At 42.1% G+C, this 18,214-nt stretch overlaps 2 protein-coding genes across 2 annotated transcripts in view; both read left to right on the top strand.

Annotated features, from left to right (window-relative positions):
• Window positions 1-1,320, top strand: part of LOC309546613 (uncharacterized protein) — a gene marked incomplete at both ends in the record, with an annotated part of 50,479 nt that extends 49,159 nt beyond the window's left edge. The window contains one exon of the mRNA XM_082246352.1: window positions 1,148-1,320. Coding sequence (XP_082102478.1) covers window positions 1,148-1,320 — 173 coding nt within the window. The remainder of the gene's footprint in view (window positions 1-1,147) is intronic.
• The window catches only part of LOC309546612 (uncharacterized protein), a gene marked incomplete at both ends in the record, with an annotated part of 437,777 nt that overhangs the window by 254,813 nt on the left and 164,750 nt on the right, over window positions 1-18,214 (top strand). Inside the window, one exon of the mRNA XM_082246351.1 lies at window positions 2,618-2,761. Within this exon, the coding sequence (XP_082102477.1) occupies window positions 2,618-2,761 (144 nt within the window). The remainder of the gene's footprint in view (window positions 1-2,617; window positions 2,762-18,214) is intronic.

Below are 18,214 nucleotides of genomic sequence, written 5' to 3' on the forward strand. Positions count from 1 at the left end.
CTTTGGTATTAGGGGAGGAATAGTGCCCCATCATTGGTATTAGTGGGAGGAATAGTACCCCATCATTGGTATTAGTGGGAGGAATAGTGCCCCATCGTTGGTATAAGTGGGAAGAATAGTGCCCAATTATTGGTATTAGTGGGAGGAATAGTGCCCCATCTTTGGTATTAGTGGGAGTAATAGTGCCCCATCGTTGGTATTAGTGGGGGGAATAGTGCCCCATCGTTGGTATTAGTCGGAAGAATAGTGCCATTGTTGATAATAGTGGGAAGAATAGTGCCTAATCTTCGGATTTAGTGGGAGGAATAGTGCTGTTGTTGGTATTAATGAAATAAATAGTGTCCCATATTTAGTATCAGTGGGAGGAATAGTACACCTAGGGCCTGATAAATGAAAGCAAAGGGTCGTATCCGGACTGTGGACCACAGTTTAAAGACCACTGACTTAGAGCAGGCAAGGAGAGGAGCAAGACTTTATTGACTATGTACATCCTTGACTAGGAATGCCGGACTCTGGATAAGCCCCTGTAAGGTATGGGCTCCTCTCCTCAACTATATGTTCCGCTACTACCCAGGATGCCTCACTGGTGGCAGAGGCAGGGTTGACATTAACACCATGTAATTCCTGTGCTGACTATACTGGCATCCTACCTATGGGGAGCTTTAGTGGCTTCTTTGGCACCAACACTGCCTGGTAATTCAACTGGTCCTGGGCCTAACCCATTCCTCTAACTCTTGTGCCATCTAGTGGCCAGAAATGGCATTTATATTGGGCACATTCATGTCCTTACTCTAGGGATGTGGAGGAATAAGAGACAAGAAGTCTACATTTTACCATGATTGCCAGTTGAAAATAAAGGCAAAAATGCATGATAACAGAACATGAATGCAGTCACTACATCTAAAGGTGGCTAGGCTGAAATAAATGAAATCTACATATTTCGGTTTAGCTAAGATTTAAGACCAGAATTTCTGATCTACTTATTTCAGGCCAGTGACTCAATTAATATTGAAGCCAGAATATCAGTGAACTAGCTTTTTCAGCTGATTTGAGGGCAGTACCCTGCTCGGATTTCCTATTTTTTGATGTGGAAACTCCATTTAAAACACACCAAGGTATTAACAAAAATGCTTTTTTTCTCTCTCAGATAAGGGTCAGTGTGCAGTGAGTCCTGCAGACAGAACAGACTGCGGATATCCAGGAATTAGTGCGGGCGAGTGCTATTCCAGAGGATGCTGCTTCAACTCATCTATTCCTGAAGTTAAATGGTGCTTCTTTCCAAAACAACTCAGTAAGTTACACATCATATCAGAGGCGTAACTAGAACCTTCAGGGCCCCGGTGCAAGAAACCATGAAGGGCCCCCTGGACCCCTGGCCGGGGCCCTTACCTTCAAGCCTGGGGCTCTTCCCACTGATCCAGGGGCCCTTTACTCTCGTTGAGAGGCCCTTTATTACCGTCCCACAGCGGGACCCTTTTACAAGTTCTGCAGTGGGCCCCCTTCCCGCCATCTTGGGGCCTCCCACGGTGGTGGAATGCCAGGGCCTAGTTGCAAGTGTGACCTTTGTGATCCTGGAAGTTCACCCACTGGTGTCAGTTTCTCCAAAATCTTATGAATTACCTTTTGAATTTCTAAATAAAGATCAGAAATAACTCTTTAGCCACTTGGAATATCTTGTTGTGCAGTAGGAGTATCCTAGCTCATGGTGAAAGCAGCAGATGGTAGTGTGGGGGCCCCAGGTCATCTTTTGCGTTATGGTCCATAAGCTTCAAGCTACCCCTCTGCATACCTAGATCCAATTACTATGGACTCCATTGTTTATCTCCATGGTTAAAAGGATCCCTGTCTTGGCCACGTTTGCATAGTACAGCCCCATAATTTTCTATGGGGCTTGCTTGTTTACCTCCAGGTCCCAGACAGGAGGTGATCTCATTGAAGTCCATGAGGTTGTAATGTGCAGGCATGCCCAGGAGAGGGAGCCATTCGCTGCTGAATGTAAACAAACAATGGAGTCTATATCCTTCGAATCCCTGTAATAATACTGTACATCTTTAAAAGGGGTAAGGTGTGACTGTATAGGTCAGGGCAACGGGGCATTTGAAGTAAAATAGCCCCATAGTTCTTCATAAGTGCCAAAAACTTTTATATGCAGCCTCTAAATATTATTAATTGCTATTTCAAAAATAATATTTTCATTTCTTCTTCATAGATAAGGGTCAGTGCTTGGTAAGTCCGGCTGACAGAATAGAGTGCGGATATGCAGGAATTAGTTCTGAAGAATGCGGTTCCAGAGGATGCTGCTTCAACTCATCTATTCCCGGGGTCAAATGGTGCTTCCACACCAATGAGTACAGTAAGGGTTTTTTCGTATGCTATAATTTCCATAAAAATTATTATAATACACTATTTTTTTAGCACCCTTTACAATAGCAAACAGTGTGAGTACAGGTACCTACATTTAACTTGGTATTAGCCTCCTACAATCCCCTATGTAGCAGAGATCAGACTGGGAGAGAAAGAAGTGACCAAAGGAGCCTTTCATATATGCTACAGTGATCATGTGCTAAACATTATTAATTACGATTTCAAAAATAATAATTTTAATTATTCTCCGTAGATAAGGCTCAGTGCTCGGTGAGTCCGGCTGACAGAAAAGAGTGCGGATATGCAGGAATTAGCTCCGAAGAATGCCATTCCAGAGGATGCTGCTTTGACCCATCTATTCCCGAGGTCAAATGGTGCTTCTTCCCCAATGACTACAGTAAGGGTTTATTTTCTATGCTTACAGAAAGGGAGGGGCAAGTGATACATAAAGACAGTAACTGTGGGGGGATCAGTAATGGAGAAAATATAATTCAGCTCTGAGGCAAGATAGGCTTCCCTGAAGAGGTGAATTTTCAGAGTCCACCTAAAGGTGGAGTAGAAGATATCTGGAAAGATTAAGGTAGGGAGTTCCAGAGGAAGGGCGAGGCCTTGCAAAAGTCCTGAGCATAGGAGTAGGTGATGAAGGAGCTAGAGAGCAGCAGTAAAAGGCCCCCTGGTCATGCCTGCACATTACAACCCCACCTCGATGGGGCTCCTCTACTTCTGTCTCCCAGCAAGAAGATAGTCCTATAGAAGTCCAAGGGCCTGTAATGTGCATGCATGGTCAGGAGAGGGAACCTTTCACCACTGAATGTAAACAAACTCTGTAATCTCTGTGAGCAGGTCAGCCCAGCTGTGGCCCCCTGAATCTCGACCCCATAGGGGCCACTCAGGAGTATTATGAAAGTTGCATCATACATTTCAGCAAATTTGGGGTGTCACATACACTTTTAGCCCTAATGTCACAATGCACTTACAGAATCACATACTTCTTAAAGAGGTTGTAAACCCATAGATTTTTTTTTCGCAACCTGAAAGAGAAAGACATAATGAGCTAGTATGCATCACATACTAGCTCATTATGAAATACTTACCTAAGAACGAGCCCCCGCCGTGCCGCCCGCTTACCTGTATGACGGGCGACATGTCCAGTCGCCCGTCTTCCGGGATCACGGCATCCGGCCATGTGATTGGCCGGAGCCGCGGTGACGTCACTCCCGCGCACGCGCGCGGGAGCCGACGGTCACGGCACGGGACTCTGAAGGAACGGCACGGGCGGCCGTTCCTTCAGAGCGCATGCGCCAGTGACGTCACTGGCTGCATGTAAGGTAAATATCTCCTAAACGGTACATATTTAGGGGATATTTACAGTACCTATAGGTAAGCCTTATCATAGGCTTACCTATAGGTAAAAGTGTCAGAGGAGGGTTTACTTCCTCTTTAAAGGACCATGTCTTCCTCTTCACTTCTTCAGTCGGTGACATGGTCTGTTCCTACCTGTTTTTCATTTTGGATAGAGTAACGGAAGTTTATAACCCCCGTCAAATTTTTTTTGCCATCTGTGTCCCATTTCCCCATCACTTCCTGTCCCATAGCCAAACAGGAAGTGAGAGGAAATCCTTGCAAATCAAGGGAATTCCTTAGGGACCACAGGTCACCAGTACTAGTGTTCCCATTGGAAGATGTCCCCTCTACTACTTTTCTGGGGACAACCCAAAATCTGGGATTTTCTTTTACTTTCACTTTTAATGATAATGGTCAACCGGAAAAACAGTGAGGATGAATCTCCCCAACAGGGGCATAGACAGCAATGAAAACTGACAGGGGTTCTAATCGCTCTCCATGCTAGCTAAAAAAAAAAAGTGTTGCCTTTAGTTGCACTTTACCTCCACCACTTTGACTCACATCTTTAAATTTTAACACTTTATCATTTTCCACCGTTAGCTACACATGGGAGTACTTCACTCAGCAGGGCCTAACGATTTGTGACTCCAGGCTCGGTCCATAGGCAGGCTTTGTACCGCAGCAGGCTCTAATATGGAAACAGCCAATAAATGAGGAATGTTAAGTATCACCTGTTCCCTCACTTCCAAGGCCTCTAACACCTGCCACTGTCACTGCTCCCACTGTTAGCTGGCTGCTACTCCTGTTACTCCAGTGCACTAATGGCAATTTTCCACTGCAAGTACCGGCTCGGCTCCACCCGGCCCTGCTTGGCTCGGTTTGGTTTTCCACTGCATGGTACCGCACGGTACGGTGTTGGAACGGTTCGGTACGGTTTGCTTTTCCACTAAAGTTGTAAGTGGGTGGGAAAACAACGATTCTCTGACCAATCAGTGGCTAGTAGTGACAAACAGTCAAGGCTGCATGCAAAGGATTGTGGGATATGGTACCAGTACGGCCCTCTTGGAACTACAACCGAGGTGGTACTGTTTAAGCGAGCCGTACCATTCGGTTCCATGTAGTGGAAAAGCGCCGCCGTACCGTACTGTACCGAACCGTTCCAACACCGTACCATGCGGTTCCATGTAGTGGAAAAGCGCCGCCGTACCGTACTGTACCGAACCGTTCCAACACCGTACCATGCGGTACCATCCAGAGGAAAAGCGCAAAAGTGAGCCGAACCGTTCGGTTCCATGCAGTGGAAAAGCGCCATTAATTACTCATAGCCTCAAGGATTACCAAGTTACACTTTTTGTCAGACATCTCTACCTTTACAACCCAGAGGGTTAAATGTGAACTCACTTTTATTCTAAATCTGGAGGGTTAAATACAACTTCAATCCCAGTTCCCAGTTCTTTGTGATACACCATAACTACCATCACTATATTCCATGATTCTCTCTTCCCATGAAATGACGCAAACAACGTCTTTTTTTTGGAATCACAAGTATCACATCATCAGCAAAGAGATTAAAGTGGTCGAAAGCTCTTGACTAAGGTATTAAATATGACTTGTTATAATCACTGCTATACCAATATATCCACCCCTTTAAATAAGACCACGTACGCAAGGTTGGATTTAATTGGCTATAGCAGCCTTTTGTTAACCAAAACATAACTCACAAATAATAACTATAAATAACATCACATGAACACATAGTGCAAAAATAATGGAGCCACAAGGTCCTAATAGGCATCAAACCAAAGGACAGTGCCTGCGTGCCACTTCTCAGGCCTCCAGCCGCAAAACCACCGACTCAGAGACAACTCACAGATACACATCCCACCACCAGGGAGCCGTACCTCAGACGGGTCCCTACACAGTACCTTTTTGAGCCCATATTAACCTAAAAAGGACCTTGCACCCCGCCAAACAAAAACCAACGTCTCGCCACTTCAGATACCCAACACAAACTAACCATCTAAAATTTAGGGCGGGCGGGAAGATGTTCCTTGCCTTTGTTCCCTCCAACTGCTGACCACTCCCCTTCTGTTGCCTCACTAATTGACCCAAACTCCACCTTTCCAAACTTCTGCCCAATCCGCACTATTCTCCTATCAAAATAAAGTACCAACTTAATTTTCCTGCCCCCTCCTACGCTCCAAACCCCTTTAACCCTTGTCATGCCGGCTCTCCGTCTATTGCTTTGCTTATATTTACTCTGAGCCTTTCTGTTACATCACTTTTACCTACAGGTAAGCCTATAATAAGGCTTACCTGTAGGTACTGTCAATATCTCCTAAACTTGTGCTGTTTAGGAGATATTCAGAGTGTATGCAGCCGGTGACATCACCAGCACATGCGCTCTGAAGGTCTGGCATACAGTGCTGGACCTCCAGAGTCCATTCCATAAACAGTGACATCATCGTACCTCAGCCACTCATGTAGTCTGACGCCACAAACCCGGAAGGAAGACCTGGGGAAGGTATCAGCCCTCTCAGCAGTGAAAGTCCGGCGCTGGAGGGCTATGTTCTAAGGTAGGTTTCTCATAATGTGCTAGTATGCGATGCAAACTAGCACATTATAACATTGCCATGCAGGGATATTTTTTCCCACCAACTGCGGTTTACTACCGCTTTAGTTTTGTGTTCTGTGGTGCCAATCTTAAAACCTGAGATGAGTGTATTGGTTTTAATGTGAATAAATACAGGGGACATCCTTGTCTGGTTCTGCTGGTGATACTAAAGAGCTTGGATAACATTTCAAAAGCATAAACTTGTAAAAAGATGTATAAAAGACTGAGATTGCTCATGGGATTCATCCCAGATCTGCACTGCTTTTAAGATAGAACCAATGTATTCTGTCAAATGGCTTCTCTCCATCCAAAGAGAGAAGCGGAGAAGGTGATAAAATGGTTTCTGGATGGTAGATAATGTTGCCTAGTGGCATCTGAGCTTCACATACCTTTCATAAAGCAAGATTGGTCTCGGTGTATCGCGGTTGGTAGTATATCAAACAATCTGTTAGCTAGTAGTTTGGAACAAATTTTTAAACCAATGTTTAGTAAGGATATTGGGCGAAAATTTTGTGGGGTGGTGTGGTCTTTTCCTGGCTTCAGTAAGTTTATGATAAGAGCTTTTAGCATCTCTTGAGGTACCGAAGAAGAGGAGGCAATGTCATTATATAGATAGCATAGGCGATTCTATAGGGAGTTGTAGTCAGATCTGAAAACGTTAGCTAAAGCTTGGAGGTTATACAATTTTTAAGAAGGTAAGCAATTTTTGTTTTGGTATAGTGACCTTTTATGTGCAATGCCGTGGCTTTGCTGGCTTTATTATTGGTTGCACGGGAGGTAGCTCTTAGTTTCCTTTGCATTTTCTCAAATGAAAGAGTAGGGCTCTAAGTTCCTGATGCAGGATTTTGGGTTTAGGAAAAGGGTTGGGGAAGAGTTTGTTTTCCTGTTCGGATTCTCGTATAAATTACATAAGGAAGTCAAGATGCTGCATTCTTTTTTTCTTCGCTCTTGAGCCTAGCTGTATAAAGACATCTCTAATGAATGTTTTATGAGCGTTCCACACTGTTTGGGTCAGAGGCAGATCCCACATTGTGTCGAAAAAATACTTCCAAGTGTGTTGTCAGTACTTCAGCATAAGGTGGCGCTTGTAGAAGTAGGGTATTGACCCTCCAGAGGTATGCAGGTGAGTAGGAGGGGAAATCTGAGATTGTTATACTGATAGGTGCATGTCCGACCAGGAAATAGTATAAATAGTTGAAATTCTGACTTTCTGGAAAAAACAGAAAAAATAAATAGTCTATGCAAGAATGTGATCTGTTATGAGGAAAAATAAGTAAATTCATGTCACCGACGTGGTGACATCTCCAGACATCATAGAGGTTGTAGTTGTGGAGAAAGGATCTCATGGGAGACTTGAAGCTTTTTTATTTTCCTTAAGATCTTGTTTAGGAATTTGGTCTGATGAGTATAAGGAGCATAGCTATTTGTCAAAGTAGATTAAACGTTGTTTATAGTCCTTAACAGAATGATATAGCTACCTTCGGAGTAAAAGACACTATCATGAAGATGAAAGGAGACAGAGTTTTTCATCGCCTTTAGAGCACCCCTCTGTTTGGTTGGATCACTGGCTTTAAAAAATATGGGGGAAATGCTTGTGGGAGCAAGGTGGAGAGGTAGAGTGTTGAAAATGGGCCGCTTGGACACATAAGATGTCACTTTTGTGGTCTTGTGCTCCATAATGAGGCCTGTTTGGCCGAATGATTCAGGTCTTTAGTATTCGGAGAGAGTACATTTATTTCCATAGCTGTAAAGTGTAGGTGCAAAGGTAAAGAAGAGCGTGAGGCACGGTTAGCCAGGATGGGAGTATTGTCATCTGGAGGCTTACAGGGACTGGTCACACAGACAGCCATAACTTGTAGATCAGGGGCAGGCAAACTTAAAGAGGTGGAGATCTACCTGAACAACATGGGAGAAGTCAAAGATCACCGGGCACAGTGTCACCTCCTCACACCTGATTTAAACCTTAAATTGCTGTGTCGCAAACACGTGCACTGCACGGCAATCATGGGTTTAAATTAGGTGGTGAAGAGGCAACAAATCACCTACACGCCACCTGTTAAACACACTCGGGTTGCTTTTTAGAGGAGCAGCAGTGCCTGCTACACTTGTGAATGAGCCCTTAGTTGCATTCGGCAGCAGCGCCTCTAGGGCTCATTCACACATATAGTTGGTGGTGGTAAAACCCTGTGGTTCAGCTGCGATTTTACCACCCCCAATCCCTACCCCCTTTAGCAACTGAGGGAGCAGCCAAAGGTGTACACATGCCACAGCAGGAGTGAGGCCCCCTGTTTCTTTTGGTGGGTGCTGCCTGCCATTCGCAACCCGTTCAAGTAAATGATTTCACTCTCCAAGTGACCTGCAACTGCATGCTTCTGCAGGGTCCAAGGGGTTAAAGCAGGTAGTGAGAAAGCAACACAACGCTGCCTGATTTAACCCTTGTTTCCTGTACTGAAAAAGGTTGCAGGGCACTTGCAGAGTGGCCTCATTTACTTGAAGGGGGCCTGCTTGGCAGGTGCTACACCCACCAACCTTGACAGGGAGTATAACTCCTGCTGCAGCTGTGACATGTGTGCATCCCTGGTCACTGCAGCTAAAGGGGGTGCGGTGGGGGCATGGGTGATAAAAACAGGTCTTAACTATGGGGTTTTACCCCCCAAACTGCAAATGAATCCTTACTGTCCTGAGCCTCCTATAAGGCTGCTTTCAATCTGTTGTGCTGGGGTTTACCTGCACTGTGGGTGCAGCGCAGTGCATCTACGACTTTCCTGGGTTAGCTGCACTTTGCCATAGACTTCTATTATATCCTGCAGGCGTGGTGCACTTTCTGAAAGAACATCAAAACTCCTGCTTTCAGAAAGTGCGCCAAACCCGCAGGATATAATAGAGGTCTATGGTAACCCAGCAAAGCTGCAGGTACACTGCACTGCACCCACGGTGTGGGCAAACAGTGCTAAAGCAGCCCTATACTATTGTGCTAATGAGCAAGATTGGCGCTAATTCAAATAAATAAAAATGCTGAAGTAGTCTCAAATCAATCGTGCTAAATGTACACCGATGTGAACCAGTATGGTGCAAAGATCCTAATGGTGTCCAAAAGATACAATCATAAATAACAGTGTGCAAAAGGTGAGAATGAATGTCCAAAATTAATCGTGCTGCAAATAAATACAATCTAAAAAATGCTGAAATGTCTCAAAACGATTGTGCTAAATAATAACAAATGTGGACCAATAATACTGCATAGATCCTAACGATGTCCCAATCCACACATGTATGGTGCAAGTGAAGATATGATCATAAATGACAGTGTGTAAAAAGTTCAAATAAATAGCCAGAATAGATCATGCTGAAACACCAATCCTATGTGTAGAAAGAAGTCTTCCAATATAACATAAAATTTGATGGTCAAATTAAAATGACAGCAAAAGACAAATCTTCTTCTCGCTCAACTATAGATGGGTGTGTAATGGCCGCTTACCTCAATACACACCAAAAACACGTGTGTGTGATCCACAAGATCTTTGACACTATTGCAGACTGGATGGATGGTGGGATCCCTGAAGTAAGCAGTCACTGATCTCCTCTGTTATCTGGCCACATGTAGATCCTCCGCTGTACGGACATGCATCAAGTACACCAATCGAGCCTGTTAAGCCTAGTATACACACGCAACGAATTTCCGCCGACCGGTCGTCCGTCTTTTGTCCAGAGTGGTGTTTTGTTGGTTGGAATGTGCTCTAGACTGCACACGAATTTTCCCGCACGACAAAATTCTACTTCAGAAGGGATGTCATGTGTTGGTTTGCTTTCTTTGTGTTCTTTCTTCTTAGACTACTTCAGCATTTTTATTTATTTGAATTAGCGCCGATCTTGCTCATTAGCTCATTAGCACATTGTTATTTAATGGTGGGGATTCTGTTTCTTTCAATTTTCATTTATTTATGTTATTTAGAATCAGACCCCTCTGGTAGCGCACTGGTCCTCGTTTTTTAATTCATTAGCCCTATGCTATTATGCCCAGTGTATTGCTTTACACTGACCTGAAGATCTCTTCTTTCCTGCTGCTGGCACCACTCTGGAGACTGCTAGCCAGGATAAGAGGTGGAGTGCAGTTGGAATCACTCCGCATAGGACAGGAGCCAGCACTACAGAGGAGGCATCGGCTTATGCGGATCTTGCTCACTACTACAGCTACAACTTTACAAGTAGTCCCTCTGCATTGCACTCTGTTTGATGCTCTGGAATGGTGGGTAAGTAAGATCTACCAGTCACCTGTCTGCGATCTACAGGTTACTGACCCCTGTTTCAGGTGGATGGATGTAGACAGGATAAACAGAATTTTTCCAGGGCCTGTCGTTGCATAAGTTCCTACGATGGACACCTTTGGCACCTTCCCTTATTAAACAAGCCCTTGCACCTAAAAGACTTCAAGCGTTTAATTCAATAATGACTATAGAGTGCAATTATCCGGGCCGTTGGTTTGATGACCTTCAGCTCCAGCATTTTTATATACATCTATCTAAAACAGGCTCACTTCAGAGAGACTTAACTTTATTTGAAACTCTCTCTGTAGTGGGCAATCATACAGAATGCTCTCTACGATGTATGGTATACTTCTATCCCATGCATTTCCTTTATGCCTATATTATACCAGAGACCTTAGAGAGAACTGGGCCATTTGATCACTGCAGAAGAATGGAAGAAATCTTTGTTTCTAACTTTTAAATCAAGTTTTTCAACTTATATACAAGAGAAGGACTATAAAACATTAACTAGATGGTAAAGATGCCCGGCATGGCTGCACAGAATATCCTCGATCTACCCTGAAAAGTGTTGGTGCTGTGGAGGGGATGTAGGCACAATGATCCAAATATGATGAACCTGGCCTGGATTAAAGCATTTTGGGAGTCTATATTCCAAATTTGCTGCTCTGTTATGGTAAAGCCATATCAGAAGTCTCCAGAAATAGCTTTACTTTCTATCTTTCCGGGCTCCATGCAAGAGGCTAAAAAAGGACCACTTCTCTTTCTCCTCTCCGCAGTGCGAATACTTAGACACAGACACTGGAGTACACAAGCTGCTCCCACTAATAAAGAGTGGGTAGATGAAAAGAACCAACTCAAGAGAACAGAGGAAATAACAGCAAGCACACAGGGGTGTTACCCCAAGTATTTGGCTGTGTGGTCATCTTGGATTGAATTCTCGAGTTCTGATATTCTGAGATCCTTTCTGTGAATAGCTTCTATCTTTGTGCGTGGCATGAAACCAAATAGGTAGTTTGGTGGGATTATCCTTGGTCAGGAAGATGCTACCCAGATGTGTGTCTCCTTTTTCTTTTTTTTTCTTTCTTTTCTTTCTTCCTTTTACTTTTCTTGGGCAGGCTCTTTGCCCATGGGGAATACTCAATAGCACAGTATACATGTTTTGGAAGTATGGGTAGAAATATACATTCATATTGACTTCATTTTTAGCTTGAAAGAAGTGTTTTGTATGATAAAAATAATATCTGTTCTAATAACACAATGATACATGGGATCGTGTTGTCCCTGGCTATGTGCTTTGAGTGCTACACCTTCAAAATATTTAATAAAATTAAATACATTACAGAATAGAAAATAAAGTAATAGAATAGAATAAAACCGAAAACATAAGAAAATAATAGAAATCAAAAGAATAGAATAGAAACTAAAGGAATATAATAGAAAATAAAAGAATGGAATAGACTGTAACAAAATATAAAAGAATAGACTTTGGAATAGATTGTAATAGAACAAAATAGAATAAAATAGAAAGAATACAGTCATCTTATAAAATTAGAGATTTGAATAGAATAGAATAGAATTAAATAGACAGAATATAGCTGTTTTCCGAAATTCAAATTTCAAATGTTATATAGAATAGTATAAAAAGAATATAGCCGTCTTCTGAAATTCGAATTCGAAATTCAAATTACTAATAGAATAGAGTAAAATAGAAAGAATATAGCCATCTCCTTAAATTCTAATTTTGAATAGAATAAATTAGAAATAATATAGCCAGCTTCTGAAAGTTGAATTTTAAACAGAATAGAATAAAGTATAAAGAATTTAGCCAACTTCTGAAATTCAAATTTCAAAATTTGAATTACGAATATAATGGAATAAAGCAGAAACACTATAATTGTCTTCTGAAATTAGAATAGAATAGTATAAAATAGAAAGAATATAGCTGTCTTCCAAAATTAGAATTTAACATTTTAAATAGAATAGCATAAAATAGAAAGAATATAGCCATCTTCTGAAATTCGAAATCAAATTAGTAACAGAGTAGAATAAAATAGAAAGAATATAGCCATCTTATGAAATTAGAATTTAAATTAGTAACAAAGTAGAATAAAATAGAAAGAATTTAGCCATCTTCTGTAATTAGAATTTTGAATAGAAGAAAATAGAAAGAATTTAGCCGTCTTCTTAAATTCGAATTTCGATTAGAATAGAAAAGAATAAAATAGAAAGAATATAGCTGTCTTCCAAAATTTGAATTTCAAATGTTTAATAGAATAGAATAGTATACAATACAATATAATACAATACAATACAATACAAAGAATATAGCCGTCTTCTGAAATTCGAATTTTGAAACATTAATTTCAAATCGATTAAAAAAAAAAATGAATATACAAAATTAATCCAAATATACTAAACAAAGTCTGAAATTAATCATTCTAACATCACGAATATGTCTATTATTAATTTAATGAATGCATCTGAAACTAAACAAAACACATTTTTCTGTTGAGCATGACTCTAAATTCCTCCATGTATCTTTCTGTATGATGCACCCTTTCTCCTATTGGTTTGTACTTCTATAGTAAAATTATGGACGAGAGAGCCAAACCTGTTCCAAAACAGTGCCTTGTATCTTCAATATTCCACCAACCTTCTATGTTTTACTTCTGTGCATACCTCAAATATGGCTACCACTACTGTGTTCACTCTAACATCTCACCAGAGGGATGCTATCATGAGCCTTTTAATTTCTCGTCCCTAGATCCAATCCACTCCAGACTCCAAAGGATCTCTCCACAGCAATACCTCAGTTCTTATACAATGCCTTAGTGGAAAGCCCAAATGAAGAAGCAGAAAAAAAACCCCTTTAATTTATTGTTAAAGTGTTACAAAACCCAGGAGACTGCAGTCACTATATCTGATCTCCCTCAGTACACAGACCATGGAAATGCAATAGCTTTAGTAAATATAAACTGATAAATACTTTTTCTCATCAGCAGTATTTAGCAGTCTTGTGACTTCTATCAGTGCTTAGTTAAAGCTTGTAAGAGGAGTTTTCATGCTGCACTTGGCTGTCCTATCAGGATGCAGGACCCCTGACCCTCTGTCTGTGCTGATTGGCCCTGTGCTGATCACATGCACTCTCCCAATAAAAGTAAAACTCTCTAGAAATACACACCAAACTGAGCATGTGCAGCCTGACTCAGAGGCATAACTAGAACCTTCAGGGCCCTGGTGCAAGAAACTATTAAGGGCCCCCCTGACCCCTGGCCGGGGCCCTTCCCTTCATGCCTGGGACTCTTCCCACTGATCCTGGGGCCCTTTATTCTCATTGCGGGGCACTTTATTACAGTCCCGCAGTGGGACCCTTTCACAAGTTCTGCAGTGGGCCCCCTTCCTGCCATCTTGGGGCCTCCCCACGTTGGTGGAATGCCAGGGCCGGTCGCAAGTGTGACCTTTGCGATCCTGGAAGTTCAACCACTGGAGTCAGTCATTTTTATTTTTTGGTATTTTATTTGTATTATTTTTCATCATTTTATTTTATTTTTTTACAATGTCACTGACTATGACTCTGTCCATTCAGAAAAGGAAGGAGCTGGTAAATTACATATTTACCGACCCCTTCCTGGTTCTCTATTGTGACACATCCCCTGCAGCAGCCCGCGGGAGAGGGAAGGGAGCACAGTGGGGGGGGGGGTAGCACAGTAGGGGGGGGGACCAGGGGAGCACACAGGGGCCCAGAGACAGCAGAACACAAGTGAACTGGATAGGAGGAGTGGCGGGGGCAGCATACAGAGGAACCAATCTCCTCCATTTTCCTCTTGCAGCTACAGGAGAAAAAAGGAGGACAGTGATTTCTCTACATGCTGCCCCCGCCACCCCTCCTATCCAGGTGTACAGGGGAGTCGCGCATGGGGCCCGGTTGCAATTGCAACCCCTGTAGTTACGCCCCTGGCCCAGTAACCCTGTCTTAAATACCCAGACATGTTATGGAGACAATGCAAGAAAAGGAGGATTTGTACAAACAGAATCAAACAGTCTTTTTGCACATTGCAGAGGATTAGCCCCCTAGTTTCCACAGTTGGTTTAACAAGCATGCTATACTGCATAAACAAAAATGATTTTACTGTTGTGGGTTTAGTAACACTTTAAAAGCATAAAATATTTCACTTACATTTCAATATGTCAAAACCTACACTAAAAAGCAGACAGACGTGTATATCGATTTATGCCAAGCCAGTTCCAGCCACAATACTCTAGCTGCGAGCTCGGACACAGGTGTGCGTGATGATGTCACGTCCAATAAGCCCCGTCCAAGGCGTTTCGTCCAATTGACATCTTCAGGGGACAGATCGGTCCAAGAGATGGATTGGAACTTAAGAAAATTAACTGATATTTATTTCATATGAGGATTTATGCACATGTTTTTTAATCAGTTGATGAAATTATATTTTATTACTTAGGTATTGGATATGTTTATAGCTTATTATATTTGTGGTAGTGCTGTCATATATTGTTTTTCTTTTCATATTCTTAAGTATATTTTTATACAGTGCTTTATTGATAGCAGCTGCGCATTAACAGAGTGAGATATGCAGTTCATGTGGTGCAGATTTATTTATTTTATGAGTTTTCTACCAAGTTGGCTCCCTCCTCTTATGGATCTTATCTGACTGAGGATGGGATTGTTTAGGTCAGGGCAAAGGTGCAAAAAGAATAGGTGCACTTTTTCTAAAAGCACACCTATTCTTTAAGTCACACATTTAGAGGAAAATTTCCTCATAATCGCCAAACACTTTTACGTGCAGCCTGTAAATATTGATCATTGCTATGTCAGAAATAATATCTTTATTTATTCTTCATAGATAAGGTTCAGTGCTCGGTGAGTCCGGCTAACAGAATAGAGTGCGGATATCCAGGAATAAGTTCTGAAGAATGCGGTTCCAGAGGATGCTGCTTTGACTCATCTATTCCCGGGGTCAAATGGTGCTTCCACACCAACAACTACAGTAAGAGTGATTCCTATGCTATCATTTCCAAATTATATTATTATAATACACTATTATTATAGTACCAACAGTTTCCTCAGCTCTTTACAAAAAAAAAAAAAAAAAAAAAAGTAAGTAAGGGTATTTTTATCGAAAAAAAAATGTTGAGGCCGGAACTCCGCTTTAAGGACTTCAACCCCTCTGATGCAATTAGGTTGAGTGTGCAAAGCATGCAATATCAGAAATTCACTGAAAGCAATACTTAGTGCCCAGTAGTAGTACTATAACAAAGAAAAAAGGCACTGAACCAGATAGTAAAGGTAAAGTTAGTATATTTTCACCTAATATGGTTGGTAATGAGGTAAGCCTAGATATGGATTACCAATAATAATAATAAAATTTAGCATACGGGGTGATTAGTGATAAGGACAAGGCATTAAATGACACTTGGGGGTTGATTTACTAAACTGGAGAGTGCCTCCAGATTTTATTATCAAAGCTGAAGTTAGAAGCTGATTGGCTACCATGTATAACTGCACCAGATTCTGAATGCTCCAGTGTTAGTAAATCTCCCCTTGTGCATCCAGATCAGTAGCAAGGTCAGCAGTGAGCCGTAATAAAGCTTGATTTACCGAACACAGGAAATAAGCTGCCAAAATCATTAATGGTAACTATGCTAGGCCTAGAATGGCTAGATGTGCACTGTCCATGATAAAGGGGACCAGCATGATGGTTTATGGGAGGAGCAGTCTATTATGCTGTTCTTCTGTCAGCTATCGTTGGGGCCTGTTAAAAAGCGTTGGTGCACCTAACTACAATTTTAGAAAACCAGCATGCAGTATAGGTGCAGTATAGGTGTGGTATAGGTGCAGTATAGGTGAATTTTACTTTAAGAATATGTAAACCCAAAATTTCATATTCCTGATATGTACCTGCTATACTATGGGCTTGTTCTCTTGTATTGCTTCCTTTGTGTGAAATCCCTGGTGTTCCTGCCAGTCCTTTTGCTTTCCTATTAAAAACTGACCACAAAGCACAGCATGGTCAGTTTTCTGTTCTCCAATGATCAGACTTCTGCTGACACACCCTCTCTGCACAGCCATTCACTGGGAAGACCAGTGTGCTGCTATTTCTCCTCCCTAAGCTCCTTATGCAGAGAACAGAGGGAATGTGATCACTTATAAAAAGGGGTGGAAAAGACATTTATTTATTTATTTTTTTATACTGTATGTATACCTACATGTTATGCCTTTTATTTTCTATTTTAAACTCAATGGGTTGTTTTACAAGTTGAGGGTTTTACATATATGTCCTGCCAGTAACTTAGTCTGCGCTAACAGTGTGAGTAATGGGCAGAGCCCTCTCACAAGTCCATGTGGTGCGGCTGTGAACTCTCACTGTTTAAAGGGGGGCCTCATCGGTCTCTTCACAGGATGCCTCTAGAGCAGGAAATCCAAAACAACGGCCCTGCAGCTGTTGCAGAACTACACATCCCAGGAGGCATTGTAAAACTCTGACATTCACATACATGACTAGGCATGATGGGAATTGAAGTTCCTGAACAACTGCAGGGCCGTAGTTTGGGAATCCCTGCTCTAGAGATTAAGCAGTGGGAAGAAAAGGGTGTGAGGATGCTCTGGTCTTCTTGCAGCAACAATGCCAATGTGGTCACTGCAATATATGCTGTGCTGCTTCAGGTTTCTCTGCTGGTCTGACCTCTCAGCAGTCTGGTCAGCATGCAGCAGATGCAAACATGCTCTCATCGGTTTCCTCTGCACCAAAGGGAGGCAGTCTGTAAAAAATATTCCCCCCCACCTTAGGGTGTTCTGGAAACTGTAGTATGAGTCCCATTCTATGACTTGTGCCCTGGACTTCAATTCATATGATCCTCAGTGTTCTGCAAAGGAATCAATAGGCTTTCCTGGCTTTAGTTCTGTTGCAGAGTGTGATCACTGGGTGCAGCGGAGTCCATTCAGATCAGACATTGTAGAGTAAACAGGAACTGGCTTCTTTATTGGAACATAACACAGAAATCAAAGATGTCACCTCATTGTAATAAGAACAACAGACAGGAAGAGATAACCAACAAGTTATTACAACACATCATAGAAATGCATAGCATATCACTGAGCATTAGCGACATCTAGTGTCCTATTTGTGAACTGCAGTTAATCTGCTAAGCTGAAAGCTGTTGTATCTCCAACAAGTTCTCCCTCCGCTGACTGGTGGGATAGTGCAATAACATTTCCCAAGTTTCTGTAGTCCAGCACCTGGCTACACAGACATATATGCTAAAGTGATCATGATGCAAACATGCTGATAGGAGTTTGTAGAATGACAGAGAGATAATCTCATCAGTCTGCTGCTTCCCCTTTTACTGTCAAGTCACTATGGAGGGTTGGGGTGTAAACTACAGTAGAGAAAAATTAGGACAACTGCCCTTCTTGGTACACCTGTGCATGTAGCAGAGCTGTGTAAATCTTGGGACTGAAAGGACAGAAACACAAACTTTTTGCCAAGTAAAACAGCTCACATGTAAGCATTGTGGCTAGATGTTTAACTGTTTGCCTGGACTTTTTCTTTTAGCTTACCCCTGACCTAAGCAATCCTTCCCTACTTACCATGATCCAATAGCT

Source organism: Pelophylax lessonae (assembly GCF_965119305.1).
Source record: "Pelophylax lessonae genome assembly, chromosome: 2".
Lineage (NCBI taxonomy): Eukaryota > Metazoa > Chordata > Amphibia > Anura > Ranidae > Pelophylax > Pelophylax lessonae.